The following is a 26,607-nucleotide window of genomic DNA, read 5'->3' as shown; positions in this document are numbered from 1 at the left end:
TGTTAAGGGGGTATCTAATCAGATTGGAAGGTTATGAGTGGGGACACTGCAACATTCTTGTCCCATCTTGTCCCATGGGTGGCCTTCCTGAATCCAGGCTATTGACATCCTTAAGTGGGAAGGAAACATGGCTCACGTGTGACTTCCAGTCCACCGCAATGTGGATGCAAATGCGATGGATGTAATGTAAACGTCATCTGAAACAGCCTAGCAAAGTACTCATTTCAAGTGCAATTAGGGAGGAGGAACAAATGCTGGTCCAACCAATAATGGACACACCTGATGACTCAATAACAAAAAAACCTCAAATGTTCAAAATTAATTTGGTATGAATTAATTTGTGTGTTTAATTACCTGTGTGCAAAAGATGATGGTATGGCCAGTGGTAATAGAGTTAACATCATTCCAAGGTCACTGATAGCTAAGTTTACAATGAAATATTCAGCAGGTTTAAGGGTATGTCTTTTCCGGTATGCTATAAACAGGAGAGCGCCATTTCCAAACACGGATAAAAAACCTGCGAAAACACAATGATATTTATTCGACAGTGAATATTAGAAGCATTTTGCAGTAGGAACAGCTACCCTTCATACATACAAAGCTTTAGTAATGACAAACGGAATCTGTCGAGTCACAAACATAAACTTGTTTATTAACAAATACACAAGGGATCCGGTGGAAAGTCACCGGTCCTTTCTCTCCATCAGTCATTACATTCTGGCTGACCTTATAGAACATAGAACATAGAACAGTACAGCACAGAACAGGCCCTTCGGCCCTCGATGTTGTGCCGAGCAATGATCACCCTACTTAAACCCACGTAACCCGTATACCCATAACCCAACAATCCCCCCCCATTAACCTTACACTACGGGCAATTTAGCATGGCCAATCCACCTAACCTGCACATCTTTGGACTGTGGGAGGAAACCGGAGCACCCGGAGGAAACCCACGCACACACGGGGAGGACGTGCAGACTCCACACAGACAGTGACCCAGCCGGGAATCGAACCTGGGACCCTGGAGCTGTGAAGCATTGATGCTAACCACCATGCTACCGTGAGGCCTCTAAATACAACGTAACCCAGCCCCGAGTAGTGGGGAGTTCATACACCTCGAGCCACAGGGGGAATATGAGTAAGCTTGTCCTATGTCCGCCATGCAGGCTACTCCCCTGCCCCCACCCCTAAGTCCGAAGACCCCCCTCAGGGACTGATGAAGATAACGAAGAATACGAGAAGGTGAAGAAGAAGTTCGAAGAACCGATGGCGAAGACAGAGCAGAAGAATTCGGCCCGGTCTCGACAAGTGGTGGTTGATGCAGGCGTTTTGGTTGGGGCACATCACCTCCTGGCGGAGCAACCAGAGTAGCTGGCATGCACCGAGCTGGTGAACAGCATTTGCGGTTGGTTCGACATGGTGTAGAATCACCAGGCGATGGCAGGATGACAACGTCAGAGTCGGAGATCTCAGATGTCTTGGTCTCCACATCGGAATCTGACAAGCATACATCTGGCATCTTGGTATATCTGGGAGAAGAAGGTGGGACTGGGTGCATGGACTGCAACAGTGGCGGAGCCAGCCGAAATGGGTGGAGGCCCCTGAGGCGACGTCTTAACGGTCAGCCTAAGTGAAGACAAGGGACGATGAGGACCTGATGAAGCAGCAGACTGCCTGGCATGAAGATGATCAAGATCATGCTTCATCAACTGGCCTTGCACACGGACTTGGTACGAAACGGGACCGGTCTGATGGACGACGATGCCCAGAAGCCGACAAAGTTGCGAACACTGATAACTTGGTCAGGTGCGATGCAGCGTAGGGAGCAACGCCCACTGAGGCAAACTCTTTTGTTTCTTGTGAGCGGCGGCGTATTTTGGTGCCAATGTCAAGGAGCAATAAACCCAATGAAGATGGAGACCCATCAACAGCTCGGCTGGAGCAACCCCTGTAACAGCATGAGGAGTGTTGTGATACGAAAAGAGAAAATGAGCCATTCAAAGTTGGATGACATGGTGGCGTTCGGACATGTCGGATTCCATTCATCCGGACGAAAGCGGCAAACAACTCACTGGTAAATGAGGCCCCGTTGTCTGTCACCAGGACCATGTGTGGCGAAAGATGCATGTAAGCGGTTGATGGTGGCACGGGAGGTGATGGACGCTATCTTGTGAACATCCACCCACTTAAAATGTGCGTCCACTGAAATGAGGAGCATCGATCACAAAAACGGTCTCACGAAATCCGTGTGGACATGGTTCGCCCCAGCCATTCCCAAGAGTGGAGAGGCGATGCTACCTGGAAATCTCAGGATGCACACATGGAGATTCTTCGAAATGACGGATTGGCCCTCTTCCAGAATGACAACCCTAATGCCCCACAGGAGGAGCCCGTCCTCAAGAGTTAGTTCCGACAGCTTTGTCGAGAACGCGTTGAGTTCAACCGGAAACTGTTGGCGTGGCCCACCAGTCGAAACAAAAGATGGCATACCTTCGCAAGGATTTAATCGTATTGCATCCGGTCCCGGATGCAGGTAGGGTATCCATGAAGTTGAGCACAGTCACAACTTCATCGGCCGTGGACGGGTCTGCAGATACCATGGGCAAACAAAGCTGACTTATTGCAACCACATGTGCTATAGACTAGCCGGGTCTATGCTTGAAGGAATATGATAAGCTGCCAAAAGGAGGGCACGTTGTTGACTACTGGCCGAGGATTGGCAGAACCACTTTATCTTCTCGGAACAGGCCAAGTAACAGTTTGTGATCAGCAACAACATAAAAATGACAGCCATACACATACTGATGGAACCTCTTAACTTCAAAAACGACCACCAGTCCCTCTTTTTCTATCTGCGCATAATTGCACTCTGCAGCCATCAGTATCCTGGAGGCAGAGGCAATTTGCCGATGAAGGTCGTCGCCCATATGGCGTGTTATTATGGCACCGATGCCATTTGGCAACGATTCGCACATCAGGAATAATGACTTGGTGGCATCAAAATGCGTGAGGACCTTGGAAGAAGCCAGCGTCTGCTTCACAAGCTGAAAAATTGCACCCTGTTCTTTACCCCATGCCCAAGGCCTGTAGCAACCAATGAAGGAGGGCCAGGATTGTAGCCAGGTTCAGCAAAAAGGTCCGACATAATTAATGAGGCCCAGAAAAGAGTGAAGCTCCGTAACATTCACCAGTGCTGGACCCAGCTTGATAGCCTGCACCTTGTCAACCATAAGGTGAAGGCCCTCGTGGTCAACCCGGTAACCCAACTAAATGACCCCCTTTGCATTAAAGTCACATTTGGCTTTGTGGATACGGATGCCGCAGAACGGCCTCTCGGTTTTGCAAGTTTTAGGCCTCTGGCGCTCCCATGATGAGCACATTGTCAAAGTAAACCACCATATTGGGAAGAATGCATAGAATACCCTCCATAACGTGCTAAAAGATGGCGCAGAAGGACAAAATGCCAAACGGAAGCCTGGTATATTCATACAACCCTTTATGCGTATTACTGGTGATGAATTTTCTTGACACTTTTTCCAACATGAGTTGCAGATAAGCATTGCTCATGTCAAGCTTCAAAAAAGCTGAGCCTCCTGCCACTGTGTGGCGTTAAGGTTTTTGATGGCAGGAGGCGGCTAGCGGTCCAAACGGGATGACGTACTTACGGTTAATTAGTAATCGCGGCAAAGGCAGATAGTCAGATCTATCTTTTTAAAAATAAATTCAGTGTATCCAGTTATTTTTTTTTCCAATTAAGGGACAATTTAGCATGGCCAATCCACCTACCTGGCATATCTTTGGGTTTTGGGAGTGAGACCCACACAGACATGGGGAGAACGTGCAAACTCCACACAGTGACCCAGGGCCGGGGTTGAACCTGGAACCTTGGCGCCATGAGACAGCAGTGCTATCCACTGCGCCACCGCGCTGCCCCGTCTGATCCATCTTCAATACCAGGACCGCAGGGGCTGTCCAGTCGGCGAAACAAATTAGCTGGAATTTCCCGAGATCCTCTAACCATTGCAATTCGGCCTCTACCCGTCATAGAAGTGCATAGGGGTCTGGCCTGGATGGAAAAACTGAGGCCTGTCCCGTGGGTCAGCCTGTATTATCGCCATAGCCCCCGCTATCTTTCCCAAGCCTGGTCCAAAAATGTAGGGACATTTGTTCAATTCTGCATGCAACCTTCCTGTTTCCACTTGAAGACAACGTGGCCAGTCAGGGTGCAACCGGTGCAACCAGTCACGGCCTAACAGTCACTGTCCACTTTCATGACAATAAAGGGAAGGTGAACCAACTGACGCTTGTAGGTCACAGGGGTGAGAGTGGAGCCCACTACTGGCAGGTGTTCTCCAGTATACTTTGCAACGCAGGCCACCGAATTGGTTAAGGTCAATACACTCACTCAGAGGCAGCTGCGGTCAAACATGCTGCGAGGGGCCGCAGAGATAGCCGCACCGGTATGCGGAGAAAACGAATCAGAACCTTTATTCTCACCATGCACATGATATCACAAACTAGACTGCCTCCCGTGTGTGTGACACAAGTCATCATAGGGGCAAGCAACACCAATGTAGTTTTACGAGCAAAGTTTATGTTATTGTAGAATTTCCATTTTCAGATTGGACTTTCAACACTTGTGGTTCTGAAAACAAAGAGGGATTGGCTAAATGTGGAGTCTGACATGAGATCGAAGTTCTCCAGCTTGGAAGCAGACATCACTTTATTGGTGTCTCATTCAAAGCAACACCAATCTTCCCAAGTAGATGGGGTAGCACTGGTAGCTGGTCTGTGGGCTCTCGTTCCCCACTTAAATAATTCAGGGTCAAAATATTCTGAGAACTACTAATTCAAATATTGTAGATTTGTTTGGAAAAAAATAAAGTTTATATTTTGCTAATTAGGTTCCTCCCTCAATTCCACGTGCATGTTCCAATACAGTTTCATGTCATTTAACTTTTCTGTAGCCTATGCCTCCTGCTTTGCCATCTGTGAGAAGTCTTCAATCTCATTGGCTAATCACACTTCCTGCCACCTGCCATGTTACAGATTCTCTGTGGAAGCCCAATTTCTAACTGAGATCAGTAAAAAGAAAGTCTGTGCACTGGTGTCCATTAAAATGTGGGCAGTTTTTCTCAATGTGACTATGAGCAGCATTCATTCACTGCTGACCACAAAATCCAGGCTTCTGTGATGGCGAGTTCAAGAACAGGAGAAAAGACAGTGAAGCAGGAGCAGGAAATAATATCTGTTTTCTCTGAATCTTGGAATAAAGCTTTAAGGGTTTGAGCGCAAGAAGATCGAGCAGGTTCAGTAGTCCTGTGTCATAGAATGTATTTGCAACTATAATAGTAGCTTTCAGACAGCAATGTTCACAAGATACAAGGAACAGTCACTGTCCAACAGTAGAATTGCCAGAACAGAGGTTTGCCAGAGGTTTTATTGCAGGATCTCCCACCTACAACAGGCGCTAAAATGAAACAAACCGTTTTCCCATTTGCAAAATGTCTAAAGCTAATAAATGAAAGAGTTCACAGGAAATGAAAAGGAAAACTTTTTCCAACTCCACGATAATTTTTGCCCTGTGTTCATGCTCATTTCCTGGAGACTCCAGGAGAACCCTGGAGAATGAGTGAATCAGAGGCTGAAACCAGGGAGGCAGTGACCTTCCAAGTCTCTCAGGGGTGGTCAATATGCAAGGAAATTCAGGAAAAAAAAGAAAGCTCAACCTATTATGAAGATATTGTTCCCTATCCAAGTAAAGTGTGTCTGTCAGCAGGCAGCACGGTGGCGCAGTGCTTAGCATTTCTCCCTCATGGCGCCAAGGTCCCAGGTTCGATCCCAGCTCTGGGTCACTGTCTGTGTGGAGTTTGCACATTCTCCCTGTGTTTGTGTGGGTTTGGCCCCAACAACCCAAAGATGTGCAGGGAAGGGGATTGGCCACGCAAAATTGCCCCTTAATTGGAAAAAATGAATTGGGTACACTAAATTTTTTTTTTAAGTATGTCTGTCTGGCCTGAACATTTGTTGAAACATTGGGTGCAATTCACCCCAAAAATGTCAAAGGACGCGATTCTCCGGCATCGTTTGCTCCAGCTCAAGCAAAACGAAGCTGGTGAATAGCCAGAGAGGCCAAAAATGAGAACCACACAAAGCGGCAAACAGTTTGCAATGCAACCGGCCGGCTCCCATAGGCGAAATCGGGACCTTACCATAACCTGGCAAGAAACCAATTATCACCATTTAAGCCCTACTTCCATAAAATTAACGGAAGACACCTTTTATCCATTCACCGGCCTCCCCAGCTAATGGTCACGCTGGTGCCGATCAGCACACTTTTTAAAAACATGAACCTGGTGGAAGGGCTTCTGTGGGGAACCAAGGAGGTGAGTAGCCATCTTTGCTCACAGGCAAAGAGCCCAGGAGCACTGGGTTTATCACCCCAGTGCTCGGCCGAGTGTGGGGGGGACCCTCAGCTGCGAGGGACACCCTCCGCAGGGGTGGGGCGCCATGGGGAGTGGCGCTGGGGGAGGGCAACCAGGGAGCAACCGCTCACAGCATCACCATGTCAACCCCTGGACCGTGTGCACCCGTTCCGGGGGCAACCCTTGTCTCAGTCCGTCTGCCCTGAACTTTTGCATCTCGGGATCATTCCAGTGCTCAAGTGGGGACCAGTGAACCTGCAGGCCACAGCCCACAGGTGCATCCGACAGCTCTCGGATGCTCAGTATGCCCGTGCGGAAAACTACATCATCTTTCACATGGACCATACCCAGCAAGATGCCTGGGCTACAGGTTTCTCCACCATCGCCGGGATGCCCCAGGTTCAGGGGGTAATAGGTGCCACGCATGTTACCCTTGCTCACCGGGTCATCTGGAAGTACCCTGCCATGGGCAGCACGGTAGCATTGTGGATAGCACAATTGCTTCACAGCTCCAGGGTCCCAGGTTCCATTCCGGCTTGGGTCACTGTCTGTGCGGAGTCTGCACATCCTCCCCGTATGTGTGTGGGTTTCCTCCGGGTGCTCCGGTTTCCTCCCACGGTCCAAAGATGTGCGGGTTAGGTAGATTGGCCATGATAAATTGCCCTTAGTGTCCAAAATTGCCCTTAGTGTTGGGTGGGGTTACTGGGTTATGGGGATAGGGTGGAGGTGTTGACCTTGGGTAGGGTGCTCTTTCCAAGAGCTGGTGCAGACTTGATGGGCCGAATGGCCTCCTTCTGCACTGTAAATTCTATGATCAACACTCCCTCTACAGATCATGCGACCACCAGATGAAGATAATGCACTTGTGTGCATGCTTCCCATGAAATCTGCACGACAGCGACATCCTGGGGCAGTCGGTCATCCCCTGCCTCTTCGAGGACCACCCGAGGATGAAAGGCTGGCTCCTGGGAGATATGGGGTATCTGCCGAGGGCCTGGCTATGACATCAGTACGGATGCCAGAGACTGAAGCGGAGACCCGATACAACGAGGCCCATGTGGCCACATGGGCTGTGATTGAGCAGTGCATCGGACTCCCTAAGATGCGGTTCCGATGCCTCCGACCGCTCTGCAGGGCACCCCCCAGAGGGTCGCTTGCTCTGTGGTGGTCTGCTGTGCCCTCCACAACCTCACACAGCAGCAGGGCGACGGGCTCGAGATTGGTGAAGAGGAACATGCGGCCACCTCTGAGGAGCGAGAGTTGAATGAGATGATGAGGTGGCGCTGGATGAGCAGGGGTTATAGGACGGGGCCGGGAATGAACCTGAGGACCAGCAGGAGACTGCATTGCAGGCGGCAGCAGTGAGGGTCCGGCAAGTCGGGAGGGTCAGGGAGGCCCAATATTCGCCCGATTCACCTGGGACATGACCAGGTTTGCCACCCTCCACTCCCATTTCCCACCCTCCCAGGGTATGCGTCACATCACTCCAGGGTGCTGCAACTGTGTTGGCACCATCAGCGGTCACTGTTGAGGGCATGGGGGTCATGATAGCCCGAAGAGAGTTGAGTGCCAGTGCTCCACAATCTATGCCAAAGTCTGACCTCTGCCTGGCTGCTGAATACTCGCTCACACCCATCACCTGTACGCCGTGTTCCAGGGGAGGATGGCGGGGATGCCTGGAGAGATGGGCCAAGGATTCGGAGGTTGGCCCGCATTGCGGAAGAACGTGACAGAGGCGTCATACTGGTTGTGCACAAGGGCATTTATTGTGTTTTACAATTCTGCACTGAACCAAAGGTGATCGTGTTCCACCCTCCATGCCCCCCTCATCCACTACCTTTCCCCCCTCACCCCATCCCTCCTCCCCTGATGCCCACAGTGATCCTCAAGGTGCTTTGCCTTCCTAGATCTACCACAACATCTAGGTGCGTCCTCAGGATGCACATCTGAGGTGGCGGCTGCCTATCTTGTCCCGTGGCCTTCGATGCCCCTGGCAGGCATCCTCTGGGGGCTCACTTATCGGCGTTACATGTCTCATGTGCTGGCTGAGACGCGGCCTCATCAGAGGGGCAGAACTTGGGTGAGCTAATGGACACCATTCCCACCTCATGGGTCAGGTATGGGTTGGCACTCAGCATCCCCTCCTCCTGGTCAATGTCCATAAGGCCCTGGGGTTCACCTTAGGATGGAGGAGCAGCTGGCTGGAGTGCCGACTGCCCCTGCATGATCTGGCTCTGCCAACCCCGGCGGTTCTCCGTGGTCTGCACCATCGTGTCAATGCCCTCGACGATGCTCCTCAGTGACTGGGATATGCTCCGCAGCACCTCAGCCATGCCCACCTGTGATGGAGACCAGCTCCGCAGCACCTCTGCCATTTCCATCTGAGAGCAGGACATCTCCCACAGAACCTCATCAAGGTCAGCCTGGTATTGAGTGACATCCCTCAGCGAGGTGGAAATTCTGTCGAACTCTCGGCCATGGCTGTCACCGACTGCACGACACCTAGGACACCTTCACTAATGGTGCCGATGTCGTGCACCGGGCTCCCGACTGAGGTCACCATCCGAGTAGTGTTGGCCTCACATTGCCAGCCACATCTCCTGTGCCCGTAGCCTCTGGAACTCCAACAAGGGCTACGGATCTTTTGGTGTACCGCTGACATCTCCCTCTGAATGTCCCGCTGCACCCTAATGTATCCATCAGCTCCGGGATGATCTCTGCCACAGGCTAAGCATCAAGCTGGGACGCCAGCCTTACCTCTCAGAGGGAAGTAAGAGACTGCTATGTGCTCTGTTACACAGAGATATGGCTCGCCCCCGCCTCACCGGACTGTGCCATACAACCTGAAGACTTCTCAATTCACTGGGCGGATCGCACGGCGTCATCAGGCAAAGCATAGGGTGGAGGGGTTTGTCTCCTCATCAACTCCTCCTGGTGCTTGGATGTGGCGACCCTGGCGACCGACTGCTTCCTGGACCTGGAATACCTGACTGTGAAGTGCCGCCCATACTATCTTCCACATGAGTTCACTTCAGCCATTATCACAGCGGTCTCCATCCCACCCCAGGCAGAAGTGAGGAAGGCGCTGGATGACCTGTACACAGTTATAAACAACTACAAAACAGATCACCCGGAGGCCTTGTTCATCGTGGCCGGAGACTTCAACAAGGCCAACCTCAAGAGTGTACTGCCAAAATTCCACCAGCATATCTCCTGTCCCACCAGGGGCGACAACACTCTTGACCACTGCTACTCAAAAATCAAGGGCGCTTACCGTTCCATCCCCCGACCGCACTTTGGGAAATCAGACCATAAGACTGTGCTCCTTCTCCCAGCTTACAAGCAGAAACTCAAGCGGGAGAATCCAGCTAAGAAGGTTGTGCAGTGCTGGTCCGAGGAGACAGAAGAGCTCTTACGTGACTGCTTCGAGACAGTGGACTGGTCCATATTTAAGAACTCAGCGATCAACTTAAATGAGTATGCCACCACCATCACAGACTTCATCAGCAAATGTGTGGATGCCTGCGTGCCAAAGATAGCAGTACATACGTTCCCCAACCGGAAACCACAGCTCAATCGCAAGATTGACTCCCTACTGAAGGATAGGTCTGAGGTGTTCAAGGCAGACGACCCTGACCTATACAAGAAATCCAGGTATGACCTCTGCAAAGCCACCCGAGATGCCAAGAGAGAATATCAAACCAAGCTAGAGTCACAGACAGACTTTTGGCGGTTGTGGCAAGGACTAAACAACATAATGGGCTACAAAGCAAAGCCGAGCAGTATCTCAGTATCTCTGGCCGCAGCACACCCCTCCCTGATGAACTCAATGCATTCAATGCTCGGTTCGAGAAGGTAACCAACAATCCGCAGTCGAGTACCCCAGCAGCCCATAATTCCCTCATACCCACCATCACATTTTCCGAAGTCAGATCGGCCTTCCTGAAAGTGACCCTCGGAAGGCGACGGGCCCAGAAGGGATCCCTGGTCGTGCACTCAGAGCCTGCGCGGACCAGCTGGCAGAGGTGTTCGCGGACATCTTTAACCTATCCCTGCTCCACTCCGAGGTCCCTACCTGCTTCAAGAAGACTACCCTCATACCGTGGTGGTGATGGTGCCCAAGAAGAACCAGGCAATGTGTCTCAATGACTACCGTCTGGTGGCCCTGACTTCAGTCGTAATGAAGTGCTTCGAGAGGTTGATCATGAAGTGCATCACCTCCATACTCCCAGAACGCCTTGATCCACTGCAATTCACATACCGTCACAACCGGTCCACATCAGATGCCATTTCCCTGGACCTACACCCATCCCTAGAGCATCTCGAAAACAAGGACTCCTACATCAGCCTCCTGTTTATTGACTACAGCTCTGCCTTCAACACCATAACCCCAGCCAAGCTCATATCAAAGCTCCAAAACCTAGGACTTGGCTCCCCACTCTGCAACTGGATCCTCAATTTTCTGACCAATAGACCACAGTCACTAAGAATGAACAAAAACATCTCCTCCACAATTGTCCTCAATACCGGGGCCCCGCAAGGCTGCGTACTTAGCCCCCTACTCTACTCCCTGTGCACACACGACTGCGTGGCAAAATTTGGTTCCAACTCCATCTACAAGTTTGCTGACAATACATGGTGGGCCGGATCTCGAATAACAATGAGTCAGAATACAGGAGGGAGATAGAGAACCTAGTGGAGTGGTGTAATGACAACAATCTCTCCCTCAATGCCAGCAAAACTAAAGAGCTGGTCATTGACTTCAGGAAGCAAAGTACTGTACACACCCCTGTCAGCATCAACGGGGCCGAGGTGGTGATGGTTAGCAGTTTCAAATTCCTAGGAGTGCACATCTCCAAAAATCTGTCCTGGCCCACCCACGTCGACGCTACCACCAAGAAAGCGCAACAGCGCCTATACTTCCTCAGGAAATTCGGCATGTCCACATGAACTCTTACCAACTTTTACAGATGCACCATAGAAAGCATCCTATCGGGCTGCATCACAGCCTGGTATGGCAACTGCTCGGCCCAGGACCGCAAGAAACTTCAGAGAGTTGTGAACACCGCCCAGTCCATCACATGAACCTGCCTCCCATCCCTTGACTCAATCTACACCCACCGCAGCCAGGGGAAAGCGGGCATCATAATCAAAGACCCCTCCCCCCCCCCCCCCCCCCCCCCCCCCGCCTTACTCACTCTTCCAACTTATTCCATCGGGCAGGAGATACAGAAGTCTGAGAACACGCACGAACAGACTCAAAAACAGCTTCTTCCCCACTATCACCAGACTCCTAAATGACCCTCTTATGGACTGACCTGACTGACCTCATCAATACTATACCCTATATGCTTCATCCGATGCCGGTGCTTATGTAGTTACATTGCATATCTTGTGTTGCCCTATTATGTATTTTCTTTTATTGCCTTTTTTTCCCATGTACTTAATGATCTGTTGAGCTGCTCGCAGAAAAATACTTTTCACTGTACCTCGGTACACGTGACAATAAACAAATTCAATCCAATCCAGCAGAGGCCTGGGATCCAGCAGACCTACGACTGCTGTCATGCCTGGGGCTTCCTGCCTCCACCTGATGTGCATCAGCAGCTGTGTGGTGCTCACCAGATTGTGCTCCAGAAGCCTGTCCACTAACATTTCTCACCGCGGTGCGTGTATCTGCACTGATGGAAGGTGGGGATGACAGCTGTGACACCTCGATTGTGTCTTCCTCAGAGCACTCCTCCGAAGTGTTCTGCTGGCAGGCTGGAGAGGGGGCCACCCGGACGGGCCGGCGCCGTCAGCTTGAGGCCTGTGGGAGAATGGACGTAGTCAGTGGGAGGGATGGGTCAGTCACTAAGTCAATAACAACTCACGTTAGACAGATCGTCCAGGTGGAGCCCGGTGGTTCCTCACCTCTGCGGCATCTGCCATCCTCCGCGTTAGTGACCACCCTGTCCTCGGCCACGCCCGTCACCTCCAGGGCCCGTTCCTAGAAGGAAGTGAGGATTCTGATGTCCGGCACATCACCCCCAGTCTGGGTCCTCTCCCGGTGATTGTGAGAGAGCTTCTTACAGAGAGGGCATCGTTAGCCACATGCGTGGTTCACAGTGGTTGAAGGGGGGGGTTGAAGGAAGGGTTGGGGGAATTGAGAGGAGAGGGGTGGTGAAGGGAGGCTTGGGGGTTGCATGGAGAGTTGGGGTGTGGATGCTCTCGTGGGGGCGGAAAGGTCTCTGGGGTGGGGGGGGGGGTGTGTGCATTGGTGTCCACTCACACATTCTGCCCAGTGTAGGTCATTGATCTTTTTGCTGCACTGGGGGCCAGTCCTCTTGGTCATATTCCCGGCGCTCACAGCTGCCACCACCTTGTAGAAATTAGAAATTTTTCTGGAGAATCACGGCCTAAATATAAATTTGGCCGGGTGTGGCAGGGTGTTTCCCACTGGCTTTTTAGGATCCAAAACTTGGATTCACTGGATCCAAATTTGATATATTAAGACACCCATGACAGGAAAAAAATTATTTCTCTACCATCTGAAAGACTGGAACACATACCAAAAGGTATTTATATACATAACGAATTATACGTCTCCCACTGAACAATTGGGGATTGTTTGTATTCCTATCATGAAACTCAATTTCCGGGCAGCACGTGGCAAAGTGGTGAGCACTGCTGTTTCATGGTGCCGAGGTTCCAGGTTCGATCCTGGCTCTGGGTCACTGTCTGTGTGGCGTTTGCAGATTCTCCCCATGTCTGCGTGGGTTTCGCCCCCACAACCCAAAGATGTGCAAGCTAGGTGGATTGGCCACGCTAAATTGCACCTTAATTGGAAAAATGAATTGGGTACTCTACATTTATATTTTAAAAAATGAAACTCAATTTCCGTTCTATATCAATGGGAACTGCTTGCAGACTAAGCATCGCACCAGAAATTAATGCCACACACTGACCAGACTACCAGAGACTAGACACATGCAACTATGATAAACTCGCATGACCACAGGGATCGGATAGTTGCAATCACTTACAGATATCATTTTCAGAATATATGCAAGATCATTGTGTTTCTCCTGTGAGTCTTTTCAATATTTCCATTTCATCAATCTTGATTGAGCAAATGTTGGCCAGAAGCAAAATTCACAGACAGGACATAATATTAAAAGCTCAAAGCAGGGCTTTCGTGATTCAGGCCGCATCATGCCAAGTTTGTGTGGGCCAGGGCCTGCCAGAAAATTTTCATTGCTTTTTAATCTCACAAATATTGATCAAGGTACCAGTAAGTGGGCAAAAAAATTAAATTTAAAGCTGACAATGTTAATCACCCTTTGCATATTTATTCCTGTCTTTTTTATTTTTCTTCTCTTGCATTTTTTTCTGTCTTTCCCTATTAACTCAGCACAGAACAGGCCCTTCGGCCCATGATGTTGCGCCAAACTTTTGTCCTAGGCTAATCATAGAATTTTGGACAATTTTTCATGGCCAATCCACCAAACCTGCACATCTTTGGACTGTGGGAGGAAACCGGAGTACCCGGAGGAAACCCACGCAGTCACGGGGAGGATGTGCAGACTCCACACAGGCAGTGACCCAAGTCGAAATCGAACTTGGGACCCTGGAGCTGTGAAGCAATTGTGCTATCCACAATGCTACCGTGCTGCCCTTAAGAAGTTAACCTACACTCCATTATTCTACCCTAATCCATGTACCTATCCAATAGCCGCTTGAAGGTCCCTAACGTCTCCGACTCAACTACTTCCACAGGCAGTGCATTCCATGCCCCCACTACTCTCTGGGTAAAGAACCTACCTCTGACATCCCCTCTATATCTTCCACCATTTATCTTAAATTTATGTCCCCTTGTAATGGTGTGTTCCACCCGGGGAAAAAGTCTCTGACTGTCTACTCTATCTATTCCCTTAATCATCTTATAAACCTCTATCAAGTCGCCCCTCATCCTTCTCCGTTCTAATGAGAAAAGGCCTAGCACCCTCAACCTTTCCTCGTATGACCTACTCTCCATTCCAGGCAACATCCTGGTAAATCTCCTTTGCACCTTTTCCAAAGTTTCCACATCCTTCATAAAATGAGGCGACCAGAACTGCACACAGTACTCCAAATGTGGCCTGACCAAGGTTTTATACAGCTGCATCATCACCTCACGTCTCTTAAATTCAATCCCTCTGCTAATGAACGCTAGCACACCATAGGCCTTCTTCACAGCTCTATCCACTTGAGTGGCAACTTTCAAAGATCTATGAACATAGACCTCAAGATCTCTCTGCTCCTCCACATTGCCAAGAACCCTACCGTTAACCCTGTATTCCGCATTCATATTTGTCCTTCCAAAATGGACAACCTCACACTTGTCAGGGTTAAACTCCATCTGCCACTTCTCATCCCAGCTCTGCATTCTATCTATGTCTATTTGAAGCCGACAACAGCCTCCTCACTATCCACAACTCCACCAATCTTCGTATCATCCGCAAATTTACTGACCCACCCTTCAACTCCCTCATCCAAGTCATTAATGAAAATCACAAACAGCAGAGGACCCAGAACTGATCCCTGCGGTACGCCACTGATAACTGGGCTCCAGGCTAGTTATCCAACTGGTCAAATTTCCCACTTTCTGCACAAGCCTACAATGGGGAACCTTATCAAATGCCTTACTAAAATCCATGTACACTACATCCACTGCTTTACCTTCATCCACATGCTTGGTCACCTCCTCAAAGAAGTCAATAAGACTTGTAGGGCAAGACCTACCCCTCACAAATCCGTGCTGACTATCCCTAATCAAGCAGTGCCTTTCCAAATGCTCAGAAATCCTATCCCTCAGTACCTTTTCCATTACTTTGCCTACCACCGAAGTAAGACTAACTGGCCTGTAATTCCCAGGGTTATCCCTATTCCCTTTTTTGAACAGGGGCACGACATTCGCCACTCTCCAATCCTCTGGTACCACCCCTGTTGACAGCGAGGACGAAAAATCATTGCTAACGGATCTACAATTTCATTTCTTGCTTCCCATAGAATCCTTGGATATATCCCGTCAGGCCCGGGGGACTTGTCTATCCTCAAGTTTTTCAAAACGCGCAACACATCTTCCTTCCTGACAAGTATCTCCTCGAGCTTATCAGTCTGTTTCACACTGTCCTCTCCAACAATATGGCCCCTCTCGTTTGTAAATACTGAAGAAAAATACTTGTTCAAGACCTCTCCTATCTCTTCAGACTCAATACACAATCTCCCGCTACTGTCCTTGATCGGACCTACCCTCGCTCTAGTCATTCTCATATTTCTCACATATATGTAAAAGGCCTTGGGGTTTTCCTTGATCCTACCTGCCAAAGATTTTTCATGTCCTCTCTTAGCTCTCCTAATCCCTTTCTTCAGTTCCTTCCTGACTATCTTGTATCCCTCCAGCGCCCTGTCTGAACCTTGTTTCTTCAGCCTTACATAAGTCTCCTTCTTCCTCTTAACAAGACATTCAACCTCTCTTGTCAACCATGGTTCCCTCACTCGACCATCTCTTCCCTGCCTGACAGGGACATACATATCAAAGACACGCAGTACCTGTTCCTTGAACAAGTTCCACATTTCACTTGTGTCCTTCCCTGACAGCCTATGTTCTCAACTTCTGCACTTCAATTCTTGTCTGACAGCATTATATTTACCCTTCCCCCAATTATAAACCTTGCCCTGTTGCACGCACCTATCCACCTCCATAACTAAGTGAAAGTCACAGAATTTTGGTCACTACCTCCAAAATGCTCCCCCACTAACAAATCTATCAACTGCCCTGGTTCATTACCAAGTACTAAATCCAATATGGCCTCCCCTCTGGTCGGACAATCTACATACTGTGTTAGAAAAGCTTCCTGGACACACTGCACAAACACTACTCCATCCAAACTATTTGATCTAAAGCGTTTCCACTCAATGTTTGGGAAGTTGAAGTCACCCATGACTACTACCCTGTGACTTCTGCACCTTTCCAAAATCTGTTTCCCAATCTGTTCCTCCACATCTCTGCTGCTATTGGGGGGCCTATAGAAAACTCCCAACAAGGTGACTGCTCCTTTCCTATTTCTGACTTCAACCCATATTACCTCAGTCGGCAGATCCCCCTCGAACTGCCTTTCTGCAGCTGTTATACTATCTCTAATTATCAATGCCCCCCCCCCCCCCCACATCTTTTACCATCCTCCCTAATCTTATTGAAACATCTATAACCAGGGACCTCCAACAACCATTTCTGCCCCTCTTCTATCCAAGTTTCCGTGATGGCCACCACATCGTAGTCCCAGTACCGATCCATGCCTTAAGTTCACCCACCTTATTCCTGATGCTTCTTGCATTAAAGTATACACACATCAACCCATCTCCTTGCCTGCAAGTACTCTCCTTTGTCAGTGTTACCTTCCCCATTGCTTCACTACGTGCTTTGGCGTCCGATTGATGTGCAGGTTAAGTGGATTGGTCATGCTACATTGCTCCTTAGTGTCCAAAGATGTGCAGGTTAGGTGGGGTTATGGGGTTACAGGGATGGGTTGGAGGAGTGGGCCTAGGTAAGGTGCTCTTTCAGAGGGTCGGTGCAGATTCAATGGGCCGAATGGCCTCCTTCTCCTCTGTCGGAATTCTATAGTTGTATGGTACTTGAGCTGAGGCATTGTGATTGAGGCTGGGCATAGAAGCCTCCCTGGACCTGATGTTAGGTGTTGAGATAAATGAGAGCAAGCTATGCACCAAGAACAATCCGGATGCAAATGTCCAAACAACTCAAACAAACACAACTTTGGATACAATATATTTATTAAAATATCTGAAGAATTCACATCTTTATTAAGTGAAACCAACTTTGGTTTAAAAATAGATGGCGGACAAATATTTGAAAATTAATTATGAATTATAAAATTATGTTGGTACAAATTTACTTCTCGCTTTGGGAAATATTTTAATAAGCAAATAATAATTATCTAAAAATACTTAAATCCCCCCCCAAGATGCACTGGGGAGTCTCCCAGAAGTCGCCAGCTAAGGATTGCACCTCAATTGCCCGGGAAGTTCAAACTCGATTGCAAACGATCTAATACTCTGATTCAAGTTGCACACTTGAGACATTTCTGACTGTCATACAGAAATAGTTACTCAGGAAAAGTTAGAAGGAATAAAGCAACTTCAAACACTTGGGCAACTGTAGTCGTGACATCACTCGACCCCCCCACTGGAGCCCCTGGCTACATGTCCACCCTGAACATCCCTCCTGAATCCTCGACTACCATCCTGACTCTCTGATGACCCCAGCACCCGACTACCCTCCCATCCCCCTGGCTACTCTCCCAAACACCCGACTGCACCCCCACCCTAATGACCACCCCCAACCATTCCAGATCAACCCAGCAACACGGTGGCACAGCAGTTGGCACTGCTGCCTCGCAGCACCAGGGTCCTGGGTTCAGTTCCGGTCTCATGTGACTGTCTGCGGAGTTTGCACTTTCTCCCCATGTCTGCCTCGGTTTCTTTCAGGTGCTCCGGTTTCCTCCCACAGTCCAAAGATGTGCAGGTTAGGTGAATTGGCCATGATAAAATTGCCCCTTCATGTCCAAAAAGGTGGTTACTGGGTATGGGGATAGGGTGGAGGTGCGGGCTTAAGTTAGTGCTGTTTCCAAAGACCAGTGCAAACTCGATGGACCAAATCGCCTCCTTCTGCACTGTAAATTCTATGATACAATGAACCCACCGATCCACTTATCACTGGTTTACTCTCCACCAACACTACTCACTCCACCCCTGGTCACCAATACTCCCCCCACTGACCCCACTCCCCCTCCCATCCACCTGCCTTCCCCCCCACCCCAATCAACCCACTTACCTTCTCCCTAGTTTTTCAAGGAGGATCTTTACACCTCCCTGCCTTAAGGCAGCAAGTGCTGTGAAGAGCAGGCGTGACTTCCTTTCACCCAACTCTTCTGCCCTCTACTGAAGGGCATGGGAACCCACTCCACTGGACTATTATCACTGGGCTAGAGTTGAAAAGTTGTGCAGGTGAGGTACGGCTGCAGTTTAGTGTAAGTGAAACGGAGTCGAGTGACAATCCAACTGTGATTGCCAGTCCTCAGAAGTCTCGGCCTAATAAATTATGACTTGAATGTAAGAGGTTTAGCTGCATTGTTTCATCAATTTCAAATTAAGCAAGGTGGTTTCTATTTTAAAAATGGCAAATTCTGATGGCAGCTTGTATAATGACTAAATGAAAGTATTGTTCACGATAGACTTCCGGTGGCGGCTATGAGGGAGTAGGTCGCATAGTTGGTGGCTCCCGCTCTGGCCGGGCTTTTGGATCTTTTTCCCCCGACTTTTTTGCGGCTTTGAGTCTTGATTTGGAAAATGTGGACATTTAAGTACTGGATCCACGCAGTGGTGCATGGAACGGAGAACCCCAAGGGACCGTAAGGGAAGAAACAGAAAGATAAGCAAGGGCTGGGTAGAAGTGGCTGCTGAAGTTAACATGGCCGAGGTCCGAACCCCTGCTGCGACGGTGTTGGAACCAACAATTCTACGGACACGTGCTTGTAGGATTAGAATAGCGGTTTTAATATACTCACAACAGAGCCAGCCTATTAGCCATTGAACTTTCGGTGAACTGGCCGGCTGACCATGTGGCACTGGCCTTTTATACAGCAGCTTCCGGGGGAGGAGTCCAGGGCAGAGCCAAGGGAGAAGCCCCATACAACTCGAGCATTCCCAGAGCTGCTCCCCCTGGAGGACAGGTAGTGCAACTGCACTTACAATACAGACACATGTATATACAGATTACAATCCGGTGTGAATCACATTCACCACATTCACCCCCTGTGAAAAAATCAAGTCCAGCGGGGATGGTGGCTCACAGAGTTAGTCTGTCCGGTGGATGAATTGTTCTTTTCGATCTGCGGAGCACCGGGGTTGCAGCCTCTTGCGGTGGCTGTGTGGGTGTTGAGAGCTGGGGTACGATGGCAGAATCCGGGGCGGGTCTCGTCCGAACTTCATACACCTCTGGCTCCACCGGAGACTGGGGGCGCTGGGGGCGGGCTGGTTCTGGCGCGTGGAACCGGTGGGGTGAGCTTGCGGAATCGGGGGCGTGAGGGGGCGGCAGCATAGGGAACAGGGTAAGGGGTTCCTCAGTGGGGGTAGGGGGGGCTGGATCCAGCGGGTGCCAGGTCCCAAAGGGATACTGTGTCCTGGCGACCGTCCGGGAACTCCACGAATGCGTACTGGGGGTTGGAATGGAGGTGGTGCACCTTTTCAACAAGGGGGTCAGTTTTGTGCCCCCTGACGTGCTTCCTCAGGAGGACCAGGCCTGGTGTCCTCAACCACGCCGGAAGTGAGACTCCCGTGGTAGTGCCCCTAGAAAAAATGAAGAGTCGCTCGTGAGGGGTTTGATTTTTAGCTGTACAGAGGAGGGATCTGATTGCGTGGAGCGCGTCTGGGAGGACTTCTTGCCATTGGGAGACTTGGAGTTTTCTGGACCGGAGGGTCAGCAGGACGGTCTTCCAGACCGTCGGTTTCTCCCTCTCTACCTGCCCGTTCCCCCGGGGTTGTAACTGGTAGTCCTGCTCGAGGCGATGCTCTTGTCGAGCAGGTACTGACGCAGCTCGTCGCTCATAAAGGACGAACCCCGGTCGCTGTGCACGTAGCTGGGGAAACCGAACAGGGTGAAGACACTATGCAGGGCCCTAATGACTGTGCGGGAGGTCATATCAGGGCATGGAATGGCAAAAGGGAATCGGGAGAACTCGTCGATGATGTTGAGGAAATTAATGTTCTTGTTAGTGGAGGGGAGTGGCCCTTTGAAATCGATCGCAAGGCGTTCAAAGGGCCTAGAAACCTTGACCAGGTGGGCCCTGTCTGGTCTATAGAAGTGCGGTTTGCACTCTGCACAGATCGTGCAGTCCCTGGTGACCGCTTTTACCTCCTCGTTGGAGAAAGGCAGGTTTCGGGCTCTGATGTAGTGGGCGAGCCGGGTGACCCCTGGATGGCAGAGATCAACGTGGATGGCTTTCAGATGGCTGATCTGCGCGCTGGCGCATGTCCCGCGGGATAGGGCATCCGAGGCCTCGTTGAGCTTCCCCGGTCGATATTTAATATCGTAACTATAGGTGGAGAGTTCGATCCTCCACCGAAGGATTTTATCATTTTTTATTTTGCCCCTTTGCGAGTTGTCAAACATAAAGGCAACCGATCGTTGGTCGGTGATGAGGGTGAACCTCCTACCTGCGAGGTAGTGCCTCCAGTGACGAACAGCCTCCACAATGGCTTGTGCTTCCTTCTCGACAGAGGAGTGTCGGAGTTCTGAAGCGGATAGGGTACGGGAGAAAAATGCAACGGGCCTCCCTGCCTGATTTAAAGTGGCTGCTAGAGCTACCTCTGAGGCGTCGCTCTCAACCTGAAAGGGAGTGGATTCATCCACCGCCCACATGGCTGCTTTGGCGATGTCCTCCTTGATGCAGCTGAAGGCCTGGCGTGCCTCAGCTGACAGGGGAAATTGTGTGGCCTTAAAGAGTGGGCGGGCTTTGTCCGCATATTGAAGGACCCACTGGGCGTAGTATGAGAAGAACCCCAAGCACCGTTTGAGGGCCTTGGGGCAATGAGGGAGGGGGAGTTCTAAGAAGGGGCGCATGCGGTCCGGGTCTGGGCCCAGGACTCCGTTCTCCACGACGTAGCCGAGGATGGCCAGTCTGTTTGTGCGGAAAACGCATTTCTCCTTGTTATAAGTGAGATTTAATTTCTGTGCCGTTTGGAGAAAACGGTGGAGGTTGGCGTCATGGTCCTGCTGGTCATAGCCGCAGATGGTAACATTGTCCAGATACGGAAACGTGGCCCGCAGCCCGTACTGGTCTACCATTCAGTCCATTGCTCGTTGGAACACCAAAACCCCGTTAGTGACGCCGAAAGGGACCCGGAGGAAATGGAAGAGGCGGCCATCGGCCTCGAATGCCGTGTAGTGGCGGTCCTCCGGGCGGATTGGGAGCTGGTGGTATGCAGACTTCAGATCCACCGTGGAAAATAGCCGATATTGGGCGATCTGATTAACCATGTCTGCAATTCTGGGGAGGGGATACGCGTCTAGGAGCATAAAGCGATTTATGGTCTGGCTGTAGTCGACGACCATGCAAAATTTTTCCCCGGTCTTGACGACCACCACCTGAGCTCTCCAGGGACTATTACTGGCCTCTATGATCCCCTCACTGAGCAGCCGTCGGACCTCCGATCGGATAAAGACCCTATCCTGTAGGCTGTATCGCCTGCTCCGAGTAGCTACTGGCTTGCAATCTGGAGTGAGATTGGCGAAGAGCGGAGGGGGGGAGATGTGCAGCGTGGTTAGGCTGCAGATAGTGAGTGGGGGCAGGGGCCTACCGAAGCTGAGGGTGAGGCTCTTGAGGTTGCACTGGAAATCCAGGCCTAATAAGAGTGGCGCGCAGAGGTTGGGCAGGGACATAAAGTTTAAATTTAGAATAACTAGCGCCTCGAATTGTGAGCGTAGCAACGGTGCGTCCTTGGATTTGGACTGAGTGGGAGCCCGAAGCGAGGGCGATAGTTTGGCTCACCGGAAAAATAGAAAGCGAACAGCGTCTTACCAGCTCTGGATGTATAAAGCTCTCAGTGCTCCCGGAGTCAAAGAGGCATGGCGTGCTGTACCCATTGATCTGGACCTCCGCCATCAAACTTCGTAAGTGCTTGGGGCGGGATTGATCCAGTGTGACTGCGCTGAGTTGCGGGTCGTCGGCGGCTCAATCAGCTGTGCTGGAGTGGCCCCGTGATGACTGCCCTCTGAGTTCGTAGTCGTCGAGGTGAGTTTCAGAGTTTGAAGGGGATGGATCCCAAGATGGCCGCCCCCATGAGTCGCACATGGCCGGCCGCATGGAGGAGGATTGCCAAGATGGCCGCCCCCATGAGTCGCACATGTCGGGTGGGGGCGGAGTCGGCATACAGGCTGCAGCATTTCGGGGCCTGCAGGCCTGTGAATTCAGGGAACGAGTGTTTTGAGCCGTGGGAGGGTTAGAGGCTGGGGCTTTCTTCACCAGACACACTCTGGCATAGTGTCCATTTCACCCACAGCTGCTGCAGGTCGCGTTACGGGCCGGGCAGTGCTGCCGCGGGTGCTGGCTTTGGCCACAGAAATGGCAGGCTGAAACAGCCGAGTAGCTGGCTGGGGCAGCAGAGTAACTGGCTTTGGCAGCGCGGTAGCTGGGGGGCCATGCGGCACAAGCTTGGGGGGACTGTTGGTCGGGGGTCCACGATGAGGTCGCGGGGTCCGCGGGAAACGAGGTGAAACTTCCATAGTGGTAGCAGCCTCCACAGTAGTGTCTAAGTCCTGGGCCCCCTTTTCTAGCAGTCTTTGGTGCACATAGTTAGACCTAAGGCCCGCCACGAAAACGTCCCGCACAGCAAGCTCCCTATGTTCAGCCGCGATAACGGCTTGATAATTACAGTCATTGGAAAGATTGTTACAAACTCGGCTAGTGTTTCTGTAGGCCGCTGACGGCGGGTCGTAAACACGTGGCGTGCATGAACCTCGTTAAGGGGCCTAACGTACATTTTGTCCAATATTGCCAGCGCTGCGGGATAAGAACCGGCCGGATTTAGCTGTGTGGAGATTCTGTGGCTTACCCTCGCATGCAGTAGGCTGAGTTTTTGTTCCTCCGTTGTTCCGGCGGTGCTGGCTTCTACCAGGTAGGCTTTAAAACATCTCAGCCAGTGGGAAAAAATTTCCTTAGCCTCTGCATCCTCTGGGTCGAGTTCTAGGCGTCCGGGCTTGAGGGCTGCTTCCATGATTTCTTCAACTGTTTCCTGAGTATATTAAATTGTTGGAACCAACAATTCTACGGACACGTGCTTGTAGGATTAGAATAGCGGTTTTAATATACTCACAACAGAGCCAGCCTATTAGCCATTGACCTTTCGGTGAACTGGCCGGCTGACCATGTGGCACTGACCTTTTATACAGCAGCTTCCGGGGGAGGAGTCCTGGGCAGAGCCAAGGGAGAAGCCCCGTACAACTCGAGCATTCCCAGAGCTACTTCCCTGTAGCCACCTGGGGTGGCCTCTCCCCAACACAAAATGGAAGATTGCAAAGAATGCAGGGAAAATGGACATGTTGGAAAGCAAGCAGCTTGCAAGGCGATTGTGTATTGGGACGACTGCAGAAACCGGTTTTGACTGTTGCAGAGACCAGATAGCACTGTGAAAGAAAACCCGTTAACATATTAATGAGGCAATACCGGGCGAGTCCCAGATACAATGGACACAAGTTAGCACAAATTGATACATTCTATGGAAGGCCAGACCCAGTGGCGCCAGAGAAGCCCAAAACAAAAGGTCCCAAGAACCGCCCCAGCAACCAAGGAACTGCCCTAGGATTGGGGGGTTCAAACATATCGATTGGGAAGAGACCCAATCGATTCCAAGCAGGTAAGGGAGTCCGCCCAAAGGGGCGTGGACCCCCTGGGACCTATAAAAGAAAGGTCCCACACGTGGTTCAGTCTCCTGTCTCCGGGCTCCTGTCTTCTACAGCCGTCGAGCAGCAGCCACCAACAAGTAAGTGCCTAAAGACAACGACTGCTACCAGACATAGGCACTCCTGACACCCTTGGCAACTGATTGCAATCCGAAGTCTGCAGACCAGAGCAGAGCAAGAGGCCTTGTTCCCTGACCTCGCAGTTCCTTCGAGATAAGTATTAGTTGTTTAGCGGTAGGAGTAAGTTTAATTCTTTAGCGTGTGCATGGGTAGTTATTATAATTGTGTTATAATAAACTCTAGTTGTTTGGACTTACTAATTGGTGTACGGTTTTTATTGCTTTGAACTTCACCTTGAAACTTGTGGTGGTGTCTAACGGCACCTGGCGACTCCAGAGCTTAGAACGAGAAACAGAGCCAAGAGAGCGGTAAGCACACTCACCCAGAACGACCAACACCCCCTGGAGGACAGGTAGTGCAACTGCACTTACAATACAGACACATGTATATACAGATTACAATCCGGGGTGAATCACATTCACCACAGACGGCCCAGCCATCGATGGAGGAGCTGACGCAGGTCATTCAAGAGGGCTTCGCCAGACAGAAAGTACTGTTCGCTTCGCCACATTAAAGTTTTACATTACAAAATAGCATCAGGATAGAATGATATCTTCTAAATAAAATAATACTGACGTGTAACTCATCCTGAATAATTTTTCAATCCATAAATGGATTCTCCACAGATTAATTAAAATCATACAGTAAAGAACTTCCATGGGATTGGGATGTACAAATTATTAGGCAATTACATTTATGAAAAATTATACACATTTACATTCTCATTATTGGGATGATTGTGCAGTTATTAACTGGGTCTTGTTATTAAATTTTCTGTAAAGCATGATAATACTGCAATATGCTAAGGAAGTTAAGTTAATATTCAGGGCGATGCCTGATCAAAAGTTTGTAATTAATTATTCCACTGGAAATCAGTTTTAAGTGCTCTATTTCTTCATTATTCCACATTACAGAGATCATTTGGAATTCAATAATTTAGCTATTATTTCTGCGCCTCCCTAATCCAACCATTTAAAATTGACATTACATTGAACACAGTATATAAATATGGTAGCTTATCATGTTATTAACTGGCTCTTACCATACATGGAATAAATTACTCCAAAAATAATATCTTCCTCCTTTGATAGAGATGACAGGAAGATATTAGTCTCCTCACTGGTATTTCCCATCTGGAAAGGAAGGTTTCACATTTTTAAGAATTACAGATTCAACTTCTGAAGAATGGGCACTCGGGATAAGTTATATCCAGCAGATATTTTAATTCTCTTCACTCAGTTGTTTTATTGTCATAGTGGATGGAAAATGAACTATCCTGTAGAATCCTAATTATCTGTGATAACCAGATGTGGCAGGACTACTTATGCTGCTTCTGCTGGGAGTTGTCCAGGGCACATTCTCCCATTTCATAGTAAATAAATACCTGAATGAAGTGCAGGAAGGAGAATCAAATGTGGTGAGCCATTTACCGGTGAAGTAGCCCTCCTAATTCCCAGTGATTAAACACCAGAAATCCCTCGGGAGCACAAATGAGTGAAGACCTGGCGTTCATAGATTTCTTGATGTCGGGCCAAGGAACTCAGCACCCTTGATGCATATGAGAGGACAATTACCACTGTGATATGCACAACTACCCTGCTCATATGCCATGGAGGCATTTTGGTTTGATAAAAAGCAATAGAGGACACAAACCTAAATGGGATGAAATTTGTCTTGGGCAAAATGCAAAGCGGGCCACAGCTAATTTTTACACCTTGTTTTACACCTTGCCCAAATTTCTATTGGAATGTAATGTTAGATGGTTCTTAAATCAGTTATGAACATAGAATCCCTACAGTACAGAAGGAAGCAATTTGGCCCATTTAGTCCGCATCGACCCACTGAATGAGCACCCTACCCTACTCCCCCACCCTATTCCCATAACACTGTAACCTCACCTAACCTGCACATCCTTGGACACTAAGGGGCAATTTTACCATGGCCAATCCACCTAACCTGCAAATCTTTGGACTGTGGTAGGAAATCGGAGCACCCGAAGGAAACCCACACAGACATGGGGAGAAAGTGCAGACTCCACACAGATAGTGACCCAAGGCCGGAATAGAACCCAGGCCCCTGATGCTGTGAGTCAGCAGCGCTAACCACTCTGCCACCGTCTGCCCAACTCTGAATGGCCAAGATGAATTTCACCCCCAGAATGTGTTAAGAAGGACGGTACTCACAGCAGTGTCTTGCTTTCCTGCCGTAGGTATCATGGTGTGGTTTAAGAGTTTTACATTTTTGTAGTGATGGTCCTGTCGTGATCTTGAAGAGGACTGATGGTTTAGTTGTATTGCTTCATTGCTGTAGAGTAGTACTAAGTCGAGTATCTTTCCCTAAAAAAAGAGGAAAACTTGTTTATCTCGCCATGCCAAGTTTTGTCCTTTACCAATGTATTTGTTGTTGAATAGTTATGGGAACAATATCATCTGTCACTTCATATATTTACATTATTGGGCAGGGTTGCAATTGCAAGTTTGTACTAAATCCGTCAGCATTACAGATTTAAACAAAGTCATATCAGTCCACAGCTAAATTTGATGAGAAAAACATTCACCAAAGGAA

The 26,607-nt window shown here is 49.7% G+C and overlaps 1 protein-coding gene across 1 annotated transcript in view; it reads right to left on the bottom strand.

Moving 5' to 3' along the window:
• The window catches only part of LOC119968657 (opsin-5-like), a 63,202-nt gene that overhangs the window by 19,545 nt on the left and 17,050 nt on the right, over window positions 1-26,607 (bottom strand). Inside the window, exons 2-4 of the mRNA XM_038801275.1 lie at window positions 26,226-26,378; window positions 25,085-25,175; window positions 355-517 (exon numbers count right to left, since the gene is read on the bottom strand). Of these exons, the coding sequence (XP_038657203.1) occupies window positions 355-517; window positions 25,085-25,175; window positions 26,226-26,258 (287 nt within the window). The 5' untranslated portion in view covers window positions 26,259-26,378. The remainder of the gene's footprint in view (window positions 1-354; window positions 518-25,084; window positions 25,176-26,225; window positions 26,379-26,607) is intronic.

Source organism: Scyliorhinus canicula, chromosome 7 (genome assembly GCF_902713615.1).
Source record: "Scyliorhinus canicula chromosome 7, sScyCan1.1, whole genome shotgun sequence".
In the NCBI taxonomy this organism is placed as follows: domain Eukaryota; kingdom Metazoa; phylum Chordata; class Chondrichthyes; order Carcharhiniformes; family Scyliorhinidae; genus Scyliorhinus; species Scyliorhinus canicula.
This window is presented reverse-complemented; position numbering and strand designations above follow the sequence as displayed.